General features: G+C 41.9%; 1 protein-coding gene across 1 annotated transcript; it reads left to right on the top strand.

The window, feature by feature from the left end:
* Positions 1–5,598: 5,598 nt before the first annotated feature.
* Positions 5,599–21,350, top strand: LOC139394241 (zinc finger protein 271-like). Its single transcript, XM_071142266.1, has 2 exons — positions 5,599–6,372; positions 19,654–21,350. The coding sequence occupies exons 1-2, from the start codon at positions 5,982–5,984 to the stop codon at positions 21,348–21,350; spliced, it is 2,088 nt and encodes a 695-aa protein (XP_070998367.1). The 5' UTR covers positions 5,599–5,981.
* Positions 21,351–25,136: the final 3,786 nt, after the last annotated feature.

Below are 25,136 nucleotides of genomic sequence, written 5' to 3'. Positions count from 1 at the left end.
ATACAGAGTTCTGGTCAGTATCAGAATGGGGGGGGGGGGGGGTATAATAAACTGGTATTATAAATACAGAGTTCTGGTCGGTATCAGAATGGGGGGGGGGGGGGGTATAATAAACTGGTATTATAAATACAGAGTTCTGGTCAGTATCAGAATGGGGGGGGGGGGGGGGGGGGTATAATAAACTGGTATTATAAATACAGAGTTCTGGTCAGTATCAGAATGGGGGGGGGGGTATAATAAACTGGTATTATAAATACAGAGTTCTGGTCAGTATCAGAATGGGGGGGGGGTATAATAAACTGGTATTATAAAGACAGAGTTATGGTCAGTATCAGAATGGGGGGGGGGGTATAATAAACTGGTATTATAAATACAGAGTTCTGGTCAGTATCAGAATGGGGGGGGGGGGGGTATAATAAACTGGTATTATAAATACAGAGTTCTGGTCAGTATCAGAATGGGGGGGGGGGGGGGTGGGGGTATAATAAACTGGTATTATAAATACAGAGTTCTGGTCGGTATCAGAATGGGGGGGGGGGGGGGTATAATAAACTGGTATTATAAATACAGAGTTCTGGTCAGTATCAGAATGGGGGGGGGTATAATAAACTGGTATTATAAATACAGAGTTCTGGTCAGTATCAGAATGGGGGGGGTATAATAAACTGGTATTATAAATACAGAGTTCTGGTCAGTATCAGAATGGGGGGGGGGGGGGGGGTGTATAATAAACTGGTATTATAAATACAGAGTTCTGGTCAGTATCAGAATGGGGGGGGGGGGGTGTATAATAAACTGGTATTATAAATACAGAGTTCTGGTCAGTATCAGAATGGGGGGGGGGGGGGGGTATAATAAACTGGCATTATAAATACAGAGTTCTGGTCAGTATCAGAATGGGGGGGGGGGGGTATAATAAACTGGTATTATAAATACAGAGTTCTGGTCAGTATCAGAATGGGGGGGGGGGGGGGGGTGGTATAATAAACTGGTATTATAAATACAGAGTTCTGGTCAGTATCAGAATGGGGGGGGGGGGGGGGGTATAATAAACTGGTATTATAAATACAGAGTTCTGGTCAGTATCAGAATGGGGGGGGGTATAATAAACTGGTATTATAAATACAGAGTTCTGGTCAGTATCAGAATGGGGGGGGGTATAATAAACTGGTATTATAAATACAGAGTTCTGGTCAGTATCAGAATGGGGGGGGGGGGGGGGTGTATAATAAACTGGTATTATAAATACAGAGTTCTGGTCAGTATCAGAATGGGGGGGGGGGGTGTATAATAAACTGGTATTATAAATACAGAGTTCTGGTCAGTATCAGAATGGGGGGGGGGGGGGGGGGTATAATAAACTGGCATTATAAATACAGAGTTCTGGTCAGTATCAGAATGGGGGGGGGGGGGGTATAATAAACTGGTATTATAAATACAGAGTTCTGGTCAGTATCAGAATGGGGGGGGGGGGGGGGGTGGTATAATAAACTGGTATTATAAATACAGAGTTCTGGTCAGTATCAGAATGGGGGGGGGGGTATAATAAACTGGTATTATAAATACAGAGTTCTGGTCAGTATCAGAATGGGGGGGGGGGGGTGTATAATAAACTGGTATTATAAATACAGAGTTCTGGTCAGTATCAGAATGGGGGGGGGGTATAATAAACTGGTATTATAAATACAGAGTTCTGGTCAGTATCAGAATGGGGGGGGGGGTATAATAAACTGGTATTATAAATACAGAGTTCTGGCCAGTATCAGAATGGGGGGGGGGGGGGGTATAATAAACTGGTATTATAAATACAGAGTTCTGGTCAGTATCAGAATGGGGGGGGGGGGGGGTGTATAATAAACTGGTATTATAAATACAGAGTTCTGGTCAGTATCAGAATGGGGGGGGGGGGTATAATAAACTGGTATTATAAATACAGAGTTCTGGTCAGTATCAGAATGGGGGGGGGGTGTATAATAAACTGGTATTATAAATACAGAGTTCTGGTCAGTATCAGAATGGGGGGAGGGGGGGGGTGTATAATAAACTGGTATTATAAATACAGAGTTCTGGTCGGTATCAGAATGGGGGGGGGGGGGGGGGTGTATAATAAACTGGTATTATAAATACAGAGTTCTGGTCAGTATCAGAATGGGGGGGGGGGGGGGGGGGGGGGGTATAATAAACTGGTATTATAAATACAGAGTTCTGGTCAGTATCAGAATGGGGGGGGGGGGGGTATAATAAACTGGTATTATAAATACAGAGTTCTGGTCAGTATCAGAATTGGGGGGGGGGGGGGGGTATAATAAACTGGTATTATAAATACAGAGTTCTGGTCAGTATCAGAATGGGGGGGGGGGGGGGGGGGGGTATAATAAACTGGTATTATAAATACAGAGTTCTGGTCAGTATCAGAATGGGGGGGGGGGGGGGGGTATAATAAACTGGTATTATAAATACAGAGTTCTGGTCAGTATCAGAATGGGGGGGGGGGTATAATAAACTGGTATTATAAATACAGAGTTCTGGTCAGTATCAGAATGGGGGGGGGGGGGGTATAATAAACTGGTATTATAAATACAGAGTTCTGGTCAGTATCAGAATGGGGGGGGGGGGGGGGGTGTATAATAAACTGGTATTATAAATACAGAGTTCTGGTCAGTATCAGAATGGGGGGGGGGGGGGGGGGGGGGGGGGTGGTATAATAAACTGGTATTATAAATACAGAGTTCTGGTCAGTATCAGAATGGGGGGGGGGGGTATAATAAACTGGTATTATAAATACAGAGTTCTGGTCGGTATCAGAATGGGGGGGGGGGGGGGTATAATGAACTGGTATTATAAATACAGAGTTCTGGTCAGTATCAGAATGGGGGGGGGGGTATAATAAACTGGTATTATAAATACCGAGTTCTGGTCAGTATCAGAATGGGGGGGGGGGGGGGTGTATAATAAACTGGTATTATAAATACAGAGTTCTGGTCAGTATCAGAATGGGGGGGGGGTATAATAAACTGGTATTATAAATACAGAGTTCTGGTCAGTATCAGAATGGGGGGGGGGGGGGGGGGGGGGGTGTATAATAAACTGGTATTATAAATACAGAGTTCTGGTCAGTATCAGAATGGGGGGGGGGGGGGGGGGGGGGGGGTGGTATAATAAACTGGTATTATAAATACAGAGTTCTGGTCAGTATCAGAATGGGGGGGGGGGGGGGTATAATAAACTGGTATTATAAATACAGAGTTCTGGTCAGTATCAGAATGGGGGGGGGGGGGGGTATAATAAACTGGTATTATAAATACAGAGTTCTGGTCAGTATCAGAATGGGGGGGTGGGGGGTATAATAAACTGGTATTATAAATACAGAGTTCTGGTCGGTATCAGAATGGGGGGGGGGGGGGGGGTATAATAAACTGGTATTATAAATACAGAGTTCTGGTCGGTATCAGAATGGGGGGGGGGGGGGGGTATAATAAACTGGTATTATAAATACAGAGTTCTGGTCAGTATCAGAATGGGGGGGGGGAAATAATAAACTGGTATTATAAATACCGAGTTCTGGTCAGTATCAGAATGGGGGGGGTGTATAATAAACTGGTATTATAAATACAGAGTTCTGGTCAGTATCAGAATGGGGGGGGGGGGGGGGGGTATAATAAACTGGTATTATAAATACAGAGTTCTGGTCGGTATCAGAATGGGGGGGGGGGGGGGGTATAATAAACTGGTATTATAAATACAGAGTTCTGGTCAGTATCAGAATGGGGGGGGGGGGGAAATAATAAACTGGTATTATAAATACCGAGTTCTGGTCAGTATCAGAATGGGGGGGGGTGTATAATAAACTGGTATTATAAATACAGAGTTCTGGTCAGTATCAGAATGGGGGGGGTGTATAATAAACTGGTATTATAAATACAGAGTTCTGGTCAGTATCAGAATGGGGGGGGGGGGGGGGTTATAATAAACTGGTATTATAAATACAGAGTTCTGGTCAGTATCAGAATGGGGGGGGGGGGGGGTATAATAAACTGGTATTATAAATACCGAGTTCTGGTCAGTATCAGAATGGGGGGGGTGTATAATAAACTGGTATTATAAATACAGAGTTCTGGTCAGTATCAGAATGGGGGGGGTGTATAATAAACTGGTATTATAAATACAGAGTTCTGGTCAGTATCAGAATGGGGGGGGGGGGGGGGTGTATAATAAACTGGTATTATAAATACAGAGTTCTGGTCAGTATCAGAATGGGGGGGGGGGGGGGGGTTATAATAAACTGGTATTATAAATACAGAGTTCTGGTCAGTATCAGAATGAGGGGGGGGGCTGGAGATACAGTTAGGTTTGTACAGTGTGATGATATACCAGGGCCTGGAGCTGCAGTTAGGTTTGTACAGTGTGATGATATACCAGGGCCTGGAGATGCAGTTAGGTTTGTACAGTGTGATGATATACCAGGGCCTGGAGATACAGTTAGGTTTGTACAGTGTGATGATATACCAGGGCCTGGAGATACAGTTAGGTTTGTACAGTGTGATGATATACCAGGGCCTGGAGATACAGTTAGGTTTGTACAGTGTGATGATATACCAGGGCCTGGAGATGCAGTTAGGTTTGTACAGTGTGATGATATACCAGGGCCTGGAGCTGCAGTTAGGTTTGTACAGTGTGATGATATACCAGGGCCTGGAGATACAGTTAGGTTTGTACAGTGTGATGATATACCAGGGCCTGGAGATGCAGTTAGGTTTGTACAGTGTGATGATATACCAGGGCCTGGAGATGCAGTTAGGTTTGTACAGTGTGATGATATACCAGGGCCTGGAGCTGCAGTTAGGTTTGTACAGTGTGATGATATACCAGGGCCTGGAGATACAGTTAGGTTTGTACAGTGTGATGATATACCAGGGCCTGGAGATGCAGTTAGGTTTGTACAGTGTGATGATATACCAGGGCCTGGAGATGCAGTTAGGTTTGTACAGTGTGATGATATACCAGGGCCTGGAGATACAGTTAGGTTTGTACAGTGTGATGATATACCAGGGCCTGGAGATACAGTTAGGTTTGTACAGTGTGATGATATACCAGGGCCTGGAGATACAGTTAGGTTTGTACAGTGTGATGATATACCAGGGCCTGGAGATACAGTTAGGTTTGTACAGTGTGATGATATACCAGGGCCTGGAGATACAGTTAGGTTTGTACAGTGTGATGATATACCAGGGCCTGGAGATACAGTTAGGTTTGTACAGTGTGATGATATACCAGGGCCTGGAGATACAGTTAGGTTTGTACAGTGTGATGATATACCAGGGCCTGGAGATGCAGTTAGGTTTGTTTTGCACTATCATCTCACTCATTTCAAATCAGCACCAATCAATCAAACACACACGCTTTTCCTTTGTACGTCTAAATACAATAATATTATTTCATGAAAAAACATGACATAATTTTTTATTTTTTTTTATCGAAATAAAATAAAACTTCTCTCAATTGCGTTTCTTACTCCAGTCAGCAGATGGCGATGTGCGTCTTTCAGGCGACTCTGCCGGAGGCTGACGTATAATCTAGTGGACGGAGCGCGTCATCAACATGAACAGTTCAGCCACCTCGGGAGCTTACTAGCCAACAGGGCCGAAATATTGGAGCTCTTTAGAAGCTTTCTGGCGTATATATAAGCCACTGTTGTTTTAAAACACACATTTTTTTGTTGTTGTCATCAAGCTGTTATTACATTTAATATAATATTTAACGTTGTTAGATTCTCTAGCTAGCTGGTTAACTTAGCAGTAGGACTAGGCTAACGCTAACTAGCTAGCTTGCTAACATCATCGACCATAAAGTCACAAAGCTACTCTCCCCAGTTGCTAAATAAGAGGTCTGCTAGACGGAGAAAGAGGGTTTCGAGGAGGAAGAGGAGGCTGTTACAGTGAAAGGAGAAGAGGAAGACGCTTTCAGAGTGAAAGAGGAGGAGGATGTTGACTACTGTGAAAGAAGAGGAGGAGAAGGAAGAGAAAGAGGAGGCTGCAGTTTTTGGAATAAAGGAGGGGGAGAAGACTGTCACAGTGAAAGAAGAGGAAGACGTTTTTGGAGAGAAGGAGGAAGAGGAGGGGGAGATGACTGTTACAGTGAAAGAAGAGGAAGACGTTTTTGGAGAGAAGGAGGAAGAGGAGAGGGAGATGACTGTTACAGTGAAAGAGGAGGAAGACGTTTTTAGAGAGAAGGAGGAAGAGGAGGGGGAGATGACTGTTACAGTGAAAGAAGAGGAAGACGTTTTTGGAGGGAAGGAAGAGGGGGAGATTACTGTCACATTGGAGGACGAAGAAGAACAGAAGACTGGAGATCTGATTAACACCAGTAATTACAGTGAGTACGATCTTATAAAACAAGGACATTGATCTGATTAACACCAGTAAATACAGTGAGTACGATCTTATAAAACAGGGACATTGATCTGATTAACACCAGGGACACAAACTCTGAAGTTGTTGAACTAACGTGTGATTGTAAAAGGATATTACACTCTTGGATATGTTGTTCTGTACTGTCGGAATTGGGGAAAAAGCTACAAAAGAGTCAACAAAACGTTAATGGATAAGATGCCTTTATTTATTTTTAAACCGTCTCTGAATATCTCTGTAGTGCTTTTTGCTCTGTCTCTGTACTCGACATCCCATGAGAGAAAAGTTATTATTTAAAAAAAAACATCATTAATTAACATGATTAAATATCAAATCGGGTTAGTGTTAGGTCCGTCGTTGTTCAGTTATAAGACTGATCTGATTTTAAATATCTATGATACCATATCATATTACAGCCAACTCATGTCTGATTTCAAATGATGAAGAGGACAGAATCGAGACGAGGAAGGATCATTGTGATCTGGAACGTTCTGTTAGTTAATGTTCTAACACTGTTCTTTTTTTAATATTTTTTTTTATTTTACCCCTTTTTCTCCCCAATTTCGTGGTATCCAATTGTTGTAGTAGCTACTATCTTGTCTCATTGCTACAACTCCCGTACGGGCTCAGGAGAGACGAAGGCTGAATGTCATGCGTCCTCCGATACACAACCCAACCAGCCGTACTGCTTCTTAACACAGCGCGCATCCAACCCGGAAGCCAGCCGCACCAATGTGTCGGAGGCTACACCGTGCACCTGGCAACCTTGGCTAGCGCGCACTGCGCCCGGCCCGCCACAAGAGTCGCTGGTGCGCGATGAGACAAGGAGATCCCTACCGACCAATCCCTCCCTAACCCGGGCGACGCTAGGCCAATTGTGCGTTAACCACTGCGCCACCCGGGAGGCCTAAGGGCTGTTCTTAAGGATGATGTGATCTGGAATGTTCTGTTAGTTAATGTTCTAAGGGCTGTTCTTAAGGATGACGTGGAGAGGAGTGATCTGGAACGTTCTGTTAGTTAATGTTCTAAGGGCTGTTCTTAAAGATGACGTGGAGAGGAGTGATCTGGAACGTTCTGTTAGTTAATGTTCTAAGGGCTGTTCTTAAGGATGACGTGGAGAGGAGTGATCTGGAACGTTCTGTTAATGAACACGGGTTTGACTGTCTTCTTTCTTTATAAAACAGTTATACATATACTGCTCAAAAAAATAAAGGGAACACTTAAACAACGCAATGTAACTCCGAGTCAATCACAATTCTGTGAAATCAAACTGTCCACTTAGGAAGCAACACTGATTGACAATAAATTTCACATGCTGTTGGGCAAATGGAATAGACAACAGGTGGAAATTATAGGCAATTAGCAAGACACCCCCAATAAAGGAGTGGTTCTGCAGGTGGGGACCACAGACCACTTCTCAGTTCCTATGCTTCCTGGCTGATGTTTTGGTCACTTTTGAATGCTGGCGGTGCTTTCACTCTAGTGGTAGCATGAGACGGAGTCTACAACCCACACAAGTGGCTCAGGTTGTGCAGCTCATCCAGGATGGCACATCAATGCGAGCTGTGGCAAGAAGGTTTGCTGTGTCTGTCAGCGTAGTGTCCAGAGCATGGAGGCGCTACCAGGAGACAGGCCAGTACATCAGGAGACGTGGAGGAGGCCGTAGGAGGGCAACAACCCAGCAGCAGGACCGCTACCTCCGCCTTTGTGCAAGGAGGAGCACTGCCAGAGCCCTGCAAAATGACCTCCAGCAGGCCACAAATGTGCATGTGTCTGCTCAAACGGTCAGAAACAGACTCCATGAGGGTGGTATGAGGGCCCGACGTCCACAGGTTAGGGTTGTGCTTATAGCCCAACACCGTGCAGGACGTTTGGCATTTGCCAGAGAACACCAAGATTGGCAAATTCGCCACTGGCGCCCTGTGCTCTTCACAGATGAAAGCAGGTTCACACTGAGCACGTGACAGAGTCTGGAGACGCCGTGGAGAACGTTCTGCTGCCTGCAACATCCTCCAGCATGACCGGTTTGGCGGTGGGTCAGTCATGGTGTGGGGTGGCATTTATTTGGGGGGCCGCACAGCCCTCCATGTGCTCGCCAGAGGTAGCCTGACTGCCATTAGGTACCGAGATGAGATCCTCAAACCCCTTGTGAGACCATATGCTGGTGTGATTGGCCCTGGGTTCCTCATAATGCAAGACAATGCTAGACCTCATGTGGCTGGAGTGTGTCAGCAGTTCCTGCAAGAGGAAGGCATTGATGCTATGGACTGGCCCGCCCGTTCCCCAGACCTGAATCCAATTGAGCACATCTGGGACATCATGTCCCGCTCCATCCACCAACGCCACGTTGCACCACAGACTGTCCAGGAGTTGGTGGATGCTTTAGTCCAGGTCTGGGAGGAGACCATCCGCCACCTCATCAGGAGCATGCGTTACCCACTCCAGTCAGCAGATGGCGGTCTGGGAATTTAAAGTTATGCTGCTGGTGTGACGTATAATCTAGTGGACGGAACGCTTCTTTCAACATCAACAACAGTTAGTCAGACAGGCACGTGGAGGCCACACACACTACTGAGCCTCATTTTGACTTGTTTTAAGGACATTACATCAAAGTTGGATCAGCCTGTAGTGTGGTTTTCCACTTTAATTTTGAGTGTGACTCCAAATCCAGACCTACATGGGTTTGATTTCCATTGATCATTTTTGTGTGATTTTGTTGTCAGCACATTCAACTATGTAAAGAAAAAAGTATTTCATAAGAATATTTCATTCATTCAGATCTAGGATGTGTTATTTTAGTGTTCCCTTTATTTTTTTTGAGCAGTGTATCTTTTTTTAAAAAGATGAACAACATATTTCCATTAACTTTATTGAGTGAATGCATTTTATTTATCCTTCTATGACCGGTGTAGATTGTGTTGCGTTTTGATCGCTGCCAACAGATGGACAAGGGGAGTTGCTTCCAGAGGCAGTTGGAACTCCGTAGTGAATTTTGCAATTTTGCAAAATTTTTTTTGGCGCTGTGCACTTTAGGACATGCAGCCAGATTCCTCCTCCTAGAGACACACATTATATATATATATATATGTATATATATATATATATTATAACACCCAGACAGATTCCCTTCCTAGAGACACACAGGATATATACAGTACCAGTCAAAAGTTTGGACACGCCTACTCATTCAAGGGGTTTTCTTTATTTTTACTATTTTCTACATTGTAGAATAATAGTGAAGACATCAAAACTATGAAATAACACACATGGAATCATGTAGTAAAAAGATGTCGGGTTGCAAAGGGTCGGAAACATTCCGGTAAATTTCTGGACATTTTCAGAAAATGTTCCACGGGAATTTGACTTAAATTCATCAAAAAAGTTAGCTTATAACGGTGAGCCTTTTTTTGTGGGATACACAAAGGCAACTCTAGGTCTTGTGGCATATTTTGGTAAAACTGTTTTTTGTTAAGTAGTAAATTGCAAAGTGTTTTTAAATAATTTCTAACTTTCTGCTAGTTAGTTTTTGCTACCGTGTGGGGTTTAGCTTGCTTGAGCTAACTGAGGAGTGTTAATTCACCTGTTTCCATACATGTTTCATTTTAAACCATTATCTTACGATGGAGTTGTTTAATCTAATTGCTTAATTATTTATCTGTACATGGAATTGTGTATATATATATATTTTTTTACTCATTTATTTTTTAGTCTTTACAGAAAAATGCCACGGGCACTATCTGATGTGTGGAGACATTTTCACTGTGTCACGGGAAACTTGGTGCGTGAGGGAAGAATCAGGCGCAGAGAGCATATAGTTCCACAGGAAGACGTGCACTTTAATATCGCACTGAGAATAATGCCCAACAACACAGGGCGCGGAAAATGTGGACCAACCCAAAACACAGGGTACCAGGTCCAGAGCATGAACACCGAAAAACATACACACGTAACATATGAGCCTGACAACGAGCCATCCTCAACAAGGTTGGAAAGTGACAGTGAAGATGAGCCCTCAGAGTCTGATGTTCAAGAGGTGGACATTGAGGAGGTCCAGGGAGAAGACATGGAAGCCTGAGAGAAAAACAAATAAAGCTTTAGTTTCTAGACTATCATTTTACAGATGTATGTTGAAAATGTTTTTGGGAGATGCGATGGATCATTGGGGATCATTCAAAATTCCCTTTCCTTTGATGTTCAGTGAAATCATTCCATGTGATTCCAAGAACACAGGATGAGATGTTACTATCCTTTGTGCACTTCCAAGAGTTCATGAACAGTGAGCCTGGTGAAATTTGGGGAGCGCATCGTCAGTAGTGTACCTTTGCTTCCTAAGAGTCAACTCATTTAATAAAAGTTAAATTCGGAACTAAATTGTTTTTATTTATTTATATTGGAAGGATTTAATAATTTGTAATTATGTCTACTTATGATAAAGGTAAAAGGTTTATGTTTCCGTCTCCGTATAATATGATATATATATAATATATATATAATATAACATGGTAAATATATCTAATGCAAAAAACATCTACATTTAAATGGTACAGCGCCTTGCAAAAGTATTCATCCCCCTCTGCGTTTTTCCTATTTTGTTGCATTACAACCTGTAATTTAAATAGATTTTTATTTGGATTTCATGTAATGGACATACACAAAATTGTCCAAATTGGTGAAGTGAAATTTAAAAAATAACATGTTTTGAAATTAAAGAAATTTTTAAAAATACAGAAAAGTGGTGCATGCATATGTTATTCACCCCCAAAGTGACACCATGAAGACCAAGGAGCTCTCCAAACAGGTCAGGGACAAAGTTGTGGATAGGAACAGAATAAGGTTGGTTTATAAAAAATATACAAAACTTTGAACATCCCACGGAGCACCATTAAATCCATTATTGTAAAAAGAAAAGAGTATGGCACCACAACAAACCTGCCAAGAGAGGGCCGCTCACCAAAACTCACAGACCAGGCAAGGAGGGCATTAATCAGAGAGGCAACAAAGAGACCAAAGATAATCCTGAAGGATCTGCAAAGCTCCACAGCGGAGACTGGAGTATCTGTCCATAGGACCACTTTAAGCCGTACACTCCACAGAGCTGGGCTTTACGGAAGAGTGGCCAGAAAAAAGCCATTGCTTAAAGAAGAAAATAAGCAAACACTTTTGGAGTTCACCAAAAGGCATGTGGGAGACTCCCCAAACATATGGAAGAAGGAACTCTGGTCAGATGAGACTAAAATTGTGCTTTTTGGCCATCAAGGAAAAAGCTATGTCTGGCGCAAACCCAACACCTCTCATCACCCAAAGAACACTATCCCCACAGTGAAGCATGGTGGAGGCATCATCATGCTGATGTTTTTCATCAGCAGGGTCTGGGAAACTGGTCAGGATTGAAGGAATGATGGATGGCGCTAAATAAAGGGTAATTCTTGGGGGAAACCTGTTTCAGTCTTCCAGATATTTGAGACTGGGACGGAGGTTCACCTTCCAGCAGGACAATGACCCTAAGCATACTGCTAAAGCAACACTTGAGTGGTTTAAGGGGAAACATTTACATATCTTGGAATGGCCTAGTCAAAGCCCAGACCTCAATCCAATTGACAATCTGTGGTATGACTTAAAGATTGCTGTACACCTTCTGAACCCATCCAACTTGAAGGTGCTGGAGCAGTTTTGCCTTGAAGAATGGGAAAAAATCCCAGTGGCTAGATGTGCCAAGCTTATATAGACATACCCCAAGAGACTTGCAGCTGTAATTGCTGCAAAAGCTGGCTCTACAAAGTATTGACTTTGGGGGGTGGTCAGGTTGTAAGGCAACAAAATAGGAAAATGCCATGGGTGTGAATACTTTCGCAAAGCCACTGTAACGGTTGTCTTCGTCGTCTCACGACGAGTATGAAATGTCGGACCAATGTGGTATCTGTTCATGATGTTTTATTACTGAACACTGAAATACAAAATAACAATGTGAAAAACCGAAACAGTCCTGTAAGGTGCAGAAAACACTAAACAGAAAATAATCACCCACAAAACACAGGTGGTAAAAGGCTACCTAAGTATGATTCTCAATCAGAGACAACGAACGACACCTGCCTCTGATTGAGAACCATACTAGGCCAAACACGGAGAAAATATAACATAGAAAAAAGAACATAGACAACCCACCCCAGCTCACGCCCTGACCAACCCAACACAAAGACATAAAAAAGAACATAGACAACCCAACTCACGCCCTGACCAACCTAACACAAAGACATAACAAAGAACATAGACAACCCAACTCACGCCCTGACCAACCTAACACAAAGACATAACAAAGAACATAGACAACCCAACTCACGCCCTGACCAACCTAACACAAAGACATAAAAAAGAACATAGACAACCCAACTCACACCCTGACCAACCAACACAAAGACATAAAAAAGAACAGACAACCCAACTCACGCCCTGACCAACCTAACACAAAGACATAACAAAGAACATAGACAACCCAACTCACGCCCTGACCAACCTAACACAAAGACATAAAAAAGAACATAGACAACCCAACTCACGCCCTGACCAACCAACACAAAGACATAAAAAAGAACAGACAACCCAACTCACGCCCTGACCAACCTAACACAAAGACATAAAACAGAACATAGACAACCCAACTCACGCCCTGACCAACCTAACACAAAGACATAAAAAAGAACATAGACAACCCAGCTCACGCCCTGACCAACCTAACACAAAGACATAAAAATAACATAGACAACCCAACTCACGCCCAGACCAACCTAACACAAAGACATAACAAAGAACATAGACAACCCACCCCAACTCACGCCCTGACCAACCTAACACAAAGACATAAAACAGAACATAGACAACCCAACTCACGCCCTGACCAACCTAACACAAAGACATAAAACAGAACATAGACAACCCAACTCACGCCCTGACCAACCTAACACAAAGACATAAAACAGAACATAGACAACCCACCCCAACTCACGCCCTGACCAACCTAACACAAACACATAAAACAGAACATAGACAACCCAACTCACGCCCTGACCAACCTAACACAAAGACATAAAACAGAACATAGACATCCCACCCCAACTCACGCCCTGACCAACCTAACACAAAGACATAAAACAGAACATAGACAACCCAACTCACGCCCTGACCAACCTAACACAAAGACATAAAACAGAACATAGACAACCCAACTCACGCCCTGACCAACCTAACACAAAGACATAAAACAGAACATAGACAACCCAACTCACGCCCTGACCAACCTAACACAAAGACATAAAACAGAACATAGACAACCCAACTCACGCCCTGACCAACCTAACACAAAGACATAAAACAGAACATAGACAACCCACCCCAACTCACGCCCTGACCAACCTAACACAAACACATAAAACAGAACATAGACAACCCAACTCACGCCCTGACCAACCTAACACAAAGACATAAAACAGAACATAGACATCCCACCCCAACTCACGCCCTGACCAACCTAACACAAAGACATAAAACAGAACATAGACAACCCAACTCACGCCCTGACCAACCTAACACAAAGACATAAAACAGAACATAGACAACCCAACTCACGCCCTGACCAACCTAACACAAAGACATAAAACAGAACATAGACAACCCACCCCAACTCACGCCCTGACCAACCTAACACAAAGACATAAAACAGAACATAGACATCCCACCCCAACTCACGCCCTGACCAACCTAACACAAAGACAAAAAACAGAACATAGACAACCCAACTCACGCCCTGACCAACCTAACACAAAGACATAAAACAGAACATAGACAACCCACCCCAACTCACGCCCTGACCAACCTAACACAAAGACATAAAACAGAACATAGACATCCCACCCCAACTCACGCCCTGACCAACCTAACACAAAGACATAAAACAGAACATAGACAACCCAACTCACGCCCTGACCAACCTAACACAAAGACATAAAACAGAACATAGACAACCCACCCCAACTCACGCCCTGACCAACCTAACACAAAGACATAAAACAGAACATAGACATCCCACCCCAACTCACGCCCTGACCAACCTAACACAAAGACATAAAACAGAACATAGACAACCCAACTCACGCCCTGACCAACCCAACACAAAGACATAAAACAGAACATAGACAACCCAACTCACGCCCTGACCAACCTAATACAAAGACATAACAAAGAACATAGACAACCCAACTCACACCCAGACCAACCTAACACAAAGACATAACAAAGAACATAGACAACCCACCCCAACTCACGCCCTGACCAACCTAACACAAAGACATAACAAAGAACATAGACAACCCACCCCAACTCACGCCCTGACCAACCTAACACAAAGACATAACAAAGAACATAGACAACCCACCCCAACTCACGCCCTGACCAACCTAACACAAAGACATAACAAAGAACATAGACTACCCACCCCAACTCACGCCCTGACCAACCTAACACAAAGACATAACAAAGAACATAGACAACCCAGCTCACGCCCTGACCAACCTAACACAAAGACATAAAAATAACATAGACAACCCAACTCACGCCCTGACCAACCAACACAAAGACATAAAACAGAACATAGACAACCCACCCCAACTCACGCCCTGACCAACCTAACACAAAGACATAAAACAGAACATAGACAACCCAACTCACGCCCTGACCAACCTAACACAAAGACAGAAAACAGAACATAGACAACCCACCCCAACTCACGCCCTGACCAACCTAACACAAAGACATAAAACAGAACATAGACAACCCAACTCACGCCCTGACCAACCTAACACAAAGACATAAAACAGAACATAGACAACCCAACTCACGCCCTGACCAACCTAACACAAAGACATAACAAAGAACATAGACAACCCACCCCAACTCACGCCCTGACCAACCTAACACAAAGACATAAAAAAGAGGTCAGAACGTGACAGCCACTGTATTAATATACATTTGCATATATTCCCGTTAATTCCCATATATTCGGAAAGTTTCCACCTCTGAATATTCACCAAAATGTGCAACCCTAGGTATGTGTCTTTCCATATCATGTCCAATCAATTGAAATGACCACAGGTGGACTCCAATCAAGTTGTAGAAACTTCTCAAGGATGATCAATGGAAACAGGATGCATCTGAGCTCAATTTCAAAGTATCATCGCAAAGGGTCTGAATAATTATGTAAATAAGGTATTTCTGCTTTTTATTTGTAATACATTTGCAAAAATGTTTTAAAAAAAACTGTTTTTGCTTTGTCATTTTGGGGTTTTGCGTTTAGATTGCTAAGGATTTGTATTTATTAAATCAATTTTAGAATAAGGCTGTAACGTAACAAAATGTGAATGGGTCTGAATACTTTCCGAAGGCACTGTATATCGAGGCTCTTCAATGTGTCGAAAGCATTCCACAGGGTTGCTGCCCCATGAATGCTTCCCACAGCTGTGTCAATTTGTCTGGATGTCCTTTTGGTGGTGGACCATTCTTGATAAACACAGGAAACTGTTGAGTTTTAAAAAACCCTGCAGCGTTGCAGTTCTTGACACGAGCCGGTGTGCTTTTCACCTACTTCCGTACCCCGTTCAAAGACACTGAAGTATTGTGTCTTGCCCATTCACCCTCTAAATGGCACACACACACAATCCATGTCTCTGTTGTCTCAAGGCTTAAAAATCCTTCTTTAACCTGTCTCCTCCCCTTCATCTACACTGATGATATTGATGGTAGAACAGGTTGTAATTGATATAAAACAGGCTGTAATTGATATAAAACAGGCTGTAATTGATATAAAACAGGTTGTAATTGATATTGATAGTAAAACAGGTTGTAATTGATATTAATAGTAAAACAGGCTGTAATTGATATAAAACAGGCTGTAATTGATATAAAACAGGTTGTAATTGATATAAAACAGGCTGTAATTGATATAAAACAGGTTGTAATTGATATTGATAGTAAAACAGGTTGTAATTGATATAAAACAGGCTATAATTGATATAAAACAGGCTGTAATTTATATAAAACAGGTTGTAATTGATATAAAACAGGCAGTAATTGATATAAAACAGGCTGTAATTGATATAAAACAGGCTGTAATTGATATAAAACAGGTTGCAATTGATATAAAACAGGTTGTAATTGATATTGGTGGTAGAACAGGTTGTAATTGATATAAAACAGGTTGTAATTGATATTGGTGGTAGAACAGGTTGTAATTGATATTGATATAAAACAGGTTGTAATTGATATTGATATAAAACAGGTTGTAATTGATATTGGTGGTAGAACAGGTTGTAATTGATATTGGTGGTAGAACAGGTTGTAATTGATATTGATATGAAACAGGTTGTAATTGATATTGGTGGTAGAACAGGTTGTAATTGATATAAAACAGGTTGTAATTGATATTGATATAAAACAGGTTGTAATTGATATAAAACAGGTTGTAATTGATGTTGATATAAAACAGGTTGTAATTGATATAAAACAGGTTGTAATTGATGTTGATATAAAACAGGTTGTAATTGATATAAAACAGGTTGTAATTGATATTGATATGAAACAGGTTGTAATTGATATTGGTGGTAGAACAGGTTGTAATTGATATTGGTGGTAGAACAGGTTGTAATTGATATAAAACAGGTTGTAATTGATATTGATATAAAACAGGTTGTAATTGATATAAAACAGGTTGTAATTGATGTTGATATAAAACAGGTTGTAATTGATATTGATATAAAACAGGTTGTAATTGATATAAAACAGGTTGTAATTGATATTGATATAAAACAGGTTGTAATTGATATAAAACAGGTTGTAATTGATATTGGTGGTAGAACAGGTTGTAATTGATATTGATATAAAACAGGTTGTAATTGATATAAAACAGGTTGTAATTGATGTTGATATAAAACAGGTTGTAATTGATGTTGATATAAAACAGGCTGTAATTTATATAAAACAGGTTGTAATTGATATAAAACAGGCAGTAATTGATATAAAACAGGCTGTAATTGATATAAAACAGGCTGTAATTGATATAAAACAGGCTGTAATTGATATAAAACAGGTTGCAATTGATATAAAACAGGTTGTAATTGATATTGGTGGTAGAGCAGGTTGTAATTGATATAAAACAGGTTGTAATTGATATAAAACAGGCAGTAATTGATATAAAACAGGCTGTAATTGATATAAAACAGGCTGTAATTGATATAAAACAGGCTGTAATTGATATAAAACAGGTTGCAATTGATATAAAACAGGTTGTAATTGATATTGGTGGTAGAGCAGGTTGTAATTGATATAAAACAGGTTGTAATTGATATTGGTGGTAGAACAGGTTGTAATTGATATTGATATAAAACAGGTTGTAATTGATATTGATATAAAACAGGTTGTAATTGATATTGGTGGTAGAACAGGTTGTAATTGATATTGGTGGTAGAACAGGTTGTAATTGATATTGATATGAAACAGGTTGTAATTGATATTGGTGGTAGAGCAGGTTGTAATTGATATAAAACAGGTTGTAATTGATATTGATATAAAACAGGTTGTAATTGATGTTGGTGGAAGAACAGGTTGTAATTGATATAAAACAGGTTGTAATTGATATTGATATAAAACAGGTTGTAATTGATATAAAACAGGTTGTAATTGATATTGATATAAAACAGGTTGTAATTGATGTTGGTGGAAGAACAGGTTGTAATTGATATAAAACAGGTTGTAATTGATATTGATATAAAACAGGTTGTAATTGATGTTGGTGGTAGAACAGGTTGTAATTGATATAAAACAGGTTGTAATTGATATTGGTGGTAGAACAGGTTGTAATTGATATAAAACAGGTTGTAATTGATGTTGGTGGTAGAACAGGTTGTAATTGATATAAAACAGGTTGTAATTGATATTGGTGGTAGAACAGGTTGTAATTGATATAAAACAGGTTGTAATTGATGTTGGTGGTAGAACAGGTTGTAATTGATATAAAACAGGTTGTAATTGATGTTGGTGGTAGAACAAGTTGTAATTGATATAAAACAGGTTGTAATTGATATTGGTGGTAGAGCAGGTTGTAATTGATATAAAACAGGTTGTAATTGATATTGGTGGTAGAGCAGGTTGTAATTGATATAAAACAGGTTGTAATTGATATTGGTGGTAGAGCAGGTTGTAATTGATGTTGATGGTAAAACAGGTTGTATTTCATATTGGTATATATATATATATATATATATATATATATATATATATATATATATTGGTGTCTATATAAATAATGAGGGTAAAAAGTGTCCAATATTAAATCATCACAATAAGTTCTAGCCACATTCTATTTTACAGACAAAATGGTTCTAACAGTTGCAGAGGTTTATTTATTCAAATCCCTTCTGTTGCAAACCAAATGCTGGACTAGAAGCACAGGGTAATTATGTCTAGATTTTTTTTGACCAGTGGAGATTAGTTTATAAATTGCCTGGCAGGGCTGTGGGACAGTGGAGATTAGTTTATAAATTGCCTGGCTAGGCTGTGGGACAGTGGAGGTTAGTTTATAAATTACCTGGCTTGGCTGTGGGACAGTGGAGATGAGTTTATAAATTGCCTGGCTGGGCTGTGGGACAGTGGAGATAAGTTTATAAATTGCCTGGCAGGGCTGTGGGACTGTGGAGATTAGTTTATGACTTGCCTGGCTAGGCTGTGGGACAGTGGAGATTAGTTTATAAATTGCCTGGCTGGGCTGTGGGACAGTGGAAATTTGTTTCTACATTTCCTGGCTGGGCTGTGGGACAGTGCAGATGAGTTTATAAATTGCCTGGCAGGGCTGTGGGACAGTGGAGATTAGTTTATGACTTGCCTGGCTGGGCTGTGGGACAGTGGAGATTCGTTTATAAATTGCCTGGCTGGGCTGTGGGACAGTGGAGATTTGTTTCTACATTTCCTGGCAGGGCTGTGGGACAGTGAATGTGTAGGGGTAATTCAAATGGAACTGTTAACAGGCATTTCCCATTAATTATCTTGAATAACTAAAGCAATCAACCAATCAGCATCCAGGATTCAAATTTGCTATTTTATAATGAGTGATCTAGTCTGGATTAAACCTCAATCTTAAAGTTTTATCATGTGGAGCTTTAATTTAGATCTCTCTGTTTAACCAAATACTCTTGTTTGTCTTTGGCAGGAGAGAGACCGGACTCTCACTCTGACAGCAGGAAGAGTCCTTCAGGGGAACCAGACCCAGAGACGCCCAAACCAGTGAGACGACATCACTGGTCCCAGTGTAAAAAGAGTTTTAAGTGGTTATGGAAGCTGAAAAGTCATGATAGAACAGACACAGGTGGGAAGACTTCACAATGTTCCCAATGTGGAAAGAGTTTTACCCGGTTAGGGAACCTGAAAAGGCATGAGAGAATACACACAGGAGAGAAACCTTTCCAATGTGCCCAATGTGGAAAGAGTTTTACACGGTTAGGGAGCCTGAAAGAACATAAAATAATACACACAGGAGAGAAGCCTTTCCAATGCTCCCGGTGTGGAAAGGGCTTTAGGTGGTTAGGGAACCTGAAAAAGCATGAGAGAACACACACGGGAGAGAAACCGTTCCAATGCTCCCAGTGTGGAAAGAGTTTTCCACAGTTAGGGAGCTTGAAGGAGCATGAAAGGACACACACAGGGGAGACATCTTACCATTGCTCCCTGTGTGGAAAGGATTTTACCAAGCTAAGGAACCTAATAAAACATACAGAATTACACACAGGAGAGAAGCCTTTCCAATGCTCCCAGTGTGGGAAGGGTTTTACACGGTTAGGGAACCTGAAGGATCACAAAAGAGTACACACAGGAGAGAAGCCTTACCAATGTTCCCAGTGTGGAAAGAGTTTTACACGGTTACGGAGCCTGAACGAACATAAATTAATACACACAGGAGAGAAGCGTTTCCAATGTTCTCAGTGTGGAAAGGGTTTTACCCTGTTAGGGAGCCTGAAAAAGCATGAGAGAACACACACAGGAGAAAAGCCGTTCCAATGCTCCCATTGTGGAAAGAGTTTTACACAATTGGGGAGCTTGAAGGTGCATGAAAGGGCACACACAGGGGAGACATCTTACCATTGCTCTCTGTGTGGAAAGAATTTTACCAAGTTAGGGAACCTAAAAAAACATAAACAATTACACACAGGAGAGAAGCCTTTCCAATGCTCCCAGTGTGGGAAGGGTTTTACACGGTTAGGGAACCTGAAGGATCATAAAAGAGTACACACAGGAGAGAAGCCTTTCCAATGTTCGCAGTGTGGAAAGAATTTTACATGGTTAGGAAACCTGAAAAAGCATGAGAGAACACACACAGGAGAGAAGCCATTCCAATGCTCCAAGTGTGGAAATAGTTTTAAAAGGTTAGGGAGCCTGAAGGAGCATGAAAGGACACACACATGGGAGACAGCTTACCATTGTTCTATGTGTGGAAAGAATTTTACCAAGTTAGGGAACCTAAACAAACATGAAAAATTACACACAGGAAAGAAGACTTTCCAATGCACCCAGTGTGGGAAGGGTTTTACACGGTTAGGGAACCTGAAAGATCACAAAAGAACACACACAAGAGAGAAGCCTTTCCAATGTTCCCAGTGTGGAAAGGGTTTTACCCAGATAGGGAACCTGAAAAGGCATGAGAAAATACACACAGGAGAAAAATCTTTCCATTGTCCGCAGTGTGGAAAGGATTTTACCCAGTTGGTGAACCTGAAAAGGCACGAGAGAACACACACAGTTTTAACAACGACCCCAGGAGTTGGAAACGGTTCGAAGAACAGAACAGAAAACCGCGTGAGAACAGAAACAACGAAGAAACAGAACCAGAACCAGAACCGGGAAAGAAAGTGATCAGCTTTGAAACGGAACAGAACCTTTTATTTTAAAAGTAAAGTATTAATAACGTCCTTTTACAGTAACTTGTCCAGTGAAAATCTTCTTTAAAAAGTTAACATTCTGTTAACTCATCGACATAATGTTGAGACATGCTATACTCATATTTGTGGCCAAAGCATAAATTGACACTTCAAAAACCCTCAAACTTGTATCTCAAACAGACTGTTTAAAAAAAAAAAATATTTCCTCATAGAACACGTTATCTCCCTGCGGAGGATGAGCTGGCCAATCTGTTGTTGGGGTACGACCCACACCATTCTGTTGTTGGGGTACGACCCACACCATTCTGTTGTTGGGGTACGACCCACACCATTCTGTTGTTGGGGTACGACCCACACCATTCTGTTGTTGGGGTACGACCCACACCATTCTGTTGTTGGGGTACGACCCACACCATTCTGTTGTTGGGATATGCCCACACCATTCTGTTGTTGGGGTACGACTCACACCATTCTGTTGTTGGGGTACGACTCACACCATTATGTTGTTGGGGGTATGACCCACACCATTCTGTTGTTGGGGTACGACCCACACCATTCTGTTGTTGGGGTACGACTCACACCATTCTGTTGTTGGGGTACGACCCACACCATTCTGTTGTTGGGGTATGACCCACACCATTCTGTTGTTGGGGGTATGACCCACACCATTCTGTTGTTGGGGTACGACCCACACCATTCTGTTGTTGGGGTACGACTCACACCATTCTGTTGTTGGGGTACGACCCACACCATTCTGTTGTTGGGGTATGACCCACACCATTCTGTTGTTGGGGTACGACCCACACTATTCTGTTGTTGGGGTACGCCCATGCCATTCTGTTGTTGGGGTATGACCCACACCATTCTGTTGTTGGGGTACGACCCACACTATTCTGTTGTTGGGGTACGACCCACACTATTCTGTTGTTGGGGTACGCCCATACCATTCTGTTGTTGGGGTCACTAGAGATCCTGGTTCTAGTCCAGGTTCTGTCTCCGTGGTAGCTGTGTCACTAGAGATCCTGGTTCTAGTCCAGGCTCTGTCTCAGTGCTAGCTGTGTCACTAGAGATCCTGGTTCTAGTCCAGGCTCTGTCTCAGTGGTAGCTGTGTCACTAGAGATCCTGGTTCTAGTCCAGGCGTGCCACTAGAGATCCTGGTTCTAGTCCAGGTTCTGCCTCAGTGCTAGCTCTGTCACTAGAGATCCTGGTTCTAGTCCAGGTTCTGTCTCAGTGCTAGCTGTGCCATTAGAGATCCTGGTTCTAGTCCAGGTTATGTCTCAGTGCTAGCTGTGTCACTAGAGATCCTGCTTCTAGTCCAGGTTCTGTCTCAGTGCTAGCTGTGTCACTAGAGATCCTGGTTCTAGTCCAGGCTCGCATTCGTCCACGACCGGGAGACCAATGAGGTGGTGCACAATTAGCCCAGCATCGTCCGGGTTAGGGGAGGGTTTGGCCCAGCATCGTCCGGGTTAGGGGAGGGTTTGGCCTAGCATCGTCTGGGTTAGGGGAGGGTTTGGCCCAGCATCGTCCGGGTTAGGGGAGGGTTTGGCCCAGCATCGTCCGATTTAGGGGAGGTTTTGGCCCAGCATCGTCCGATTTAGGGGAGGTTTTGGCCCAGCATCGTCCAATTTAGGGGAGGTTTTGGCCCAGCATCGTCTGGGTTAAGGGAGGGTTTGGCTCCGCATCGTCCGGGTTAGTGGAGAGTTTGGCCCAGCATCGCCGGGATAGGGGAGGGTTTGGCCGGCAGGGATGTTGTTGTCCCATCGTGAACTAGCGACTCCTGTGGCGGGCCGGGCACAATGCTCGCTGACACGTCGCCAGGTGTACAGTGTTAACTCCACCACATTGGTGCGGCGGGCATTGTGTCAAGAAGCAGTACGGCTTGGCTGGGTTGTGTTTCGGAGGACGCACGGCTCTCGACCTTTGCCTCTCCCGAGTCTGTACTGGAGTTGCAGCGATGGGACAAGACTGTAACTACCAATTGGATACAACGAAATTGTGGAGAATTTTCTTATTTTTTTTTAAATAGAATAAAATAAAAAAATAAATATAGTTTTTAAAGCCAACAAAGGGCAAAGCCCTAATTCTCAGTCAGAACTCTCCCAGCTGAACATGTTTTCCATTGTGTTTTGAGTACCTGCCCCTCCCACAGAAGCATCATAGCTGTAGCCCCGCCCCCTCATAAGCATCATAGCTGTAGCCCCTCCCCACCAGAGGCATAAACTACTGCACTGACGTTTTCAAGTTTGATTCAGAAGATAGAGAGATTTTTAATTAGAGAAGAAGGGATTCACTTTTTCAATGATACTATAGTTATCACGTTTCACATTGGATTTATTAACTACAGAAAGGTAAGATGTGTTTTTAATGCTGATGTCACTGAACACACACTGAAGTTCAACGTTCCTCCATAGAAGCCTCCTCCTCCGTAGGTATAATTCTGTGGGTCTAATTCAGATAATGATACGCTACAACAAGATGCCCAGCTCTTCAAGTCAAGCCTGCTCCTCCCTCTCTTGCTCTCTCCGCCCACAAAATGTATGTGGCTTCTTGCGCTCTACACTTGTCTATCCATCACGCATGTAAATAAGTAGCTTGCCCACTCCCATAGCAAGCTGCTCTGTCCACACTGATTGGTGCGGAATGAAAGGAGTTCTGGTTCTAGAATTTTGATTCCAACCCCTGGGGTGTATTCATTATAAAACGGGGAGGGGCTTATCAGAATTTGTCCAATAGAAAACGGGGATGGACTTATCAGAATTTGTCCAATAGAAAATCCGCCCAAAATTGCAAAATGTTCCCGAATCAGCGAATGTTTTACCCAGTTAGGAAATCTGAAAACACATGAGAGTTCACACACAGGAGAAAAACCTTTCCAATGTTCCCAGTGTGGAAAGCATTTTACCCAGTTAGGGAACCTGAAAACACATCAGAGGGAGCACACAGGGGGATGAGCTTCCACATTTTCCAGGACACCTACAATAAGATCATAAAGGGGGGGGCTGTGTTCTGACATGTGTGTGACTGAGAATTTGTGTTTTTGTTGATGTCGCATGAAATCATGTTTGTATGAAATATTACCACAAAAAAAATAGGCCTACTTTAGTTTTTTTTCCTCGACGAGACATTTTTTAAAACGTGTATTTTATTTTGATTATGGATTTGGATTGATTGAATATAAATATGAACCCTTTAGATGTTAATGATTTGATTTGGAAAGTTGTAGATTTTATTAAATAGATTTGAATGAATGTGTATTTCTTGTTTCTAACTTTGAAAAAAACTCGTCAATTTAGTCGTTTTGTTTCATTTAATTAATTTGTGTTGTCGTGTCTGTGACTATCATTAAATGTGAAGACTTATTTATCAAATCAGTTCTCTGTGTGTAATTACTGATTAAACTAATCATGTAAACTTGAATTAACTAGGAAGTCGAGGCACCATGGGAAGATTTTGTTTATAGAATGTCAATTTCCCGAATATAACTCTTCAGATATTTTTATATATTATCAAAAACAGTCGCTTATTGTTATTAATTAATTGTTATTATTACCTCATCAGTTGTCATTATTGAACGTCGCAAACCCTTGGATATCTGCACGAAACCCTAGCCTAAATCATGAATCAGCGATATACAAATTGGCTTAATTATTTATTTACTAACTAACTAAATAATCACACAGAATGACATAACAGACAAACAGTGTATATTTGGATTACTACATGATACAATGACAAAATTCCCTAGTGGACGAAGCCGGTT

This window comes from Oncorhynchus clarkii, unplaced genomic scaffold, assembly GCF_045791955.1.
Source record: "Oncorhynchus clarkii lewisi isolate Uvic-CL-2024 unplaced genomic scaffold, UVic_Ocla_1.0 unplaced_contig_358_pilon_pilon, whole genome shotgun sequence".
NCBI lineage: Eukaryota > Metazoa > Chordata > Actinopteri > Salmoniformes > Salmonidae > Oncorhynchus > Oncorhynchus clarkii.
Note: the sequence above shows the minus strand (reverse complement) of the source record. Positions and strands in the feature narration are given on the sequence as shown.

Coding starts and splice junctions, on each gene's coding strand:
- LOC139394241 (XM_071142266.1), top strand. CDS start 5,982: ATGTTGACTACTGTGAAAGAAGAGGAGGAGAAGGAAGAGAAAGAGGAG. Junction 6,373..19,653: donor GATTAACACCAGTAATTACA/GTGAGTACGATC, acceptor TGTCTTTGGCAG/GAGAGAGACCGGACTCTCAC.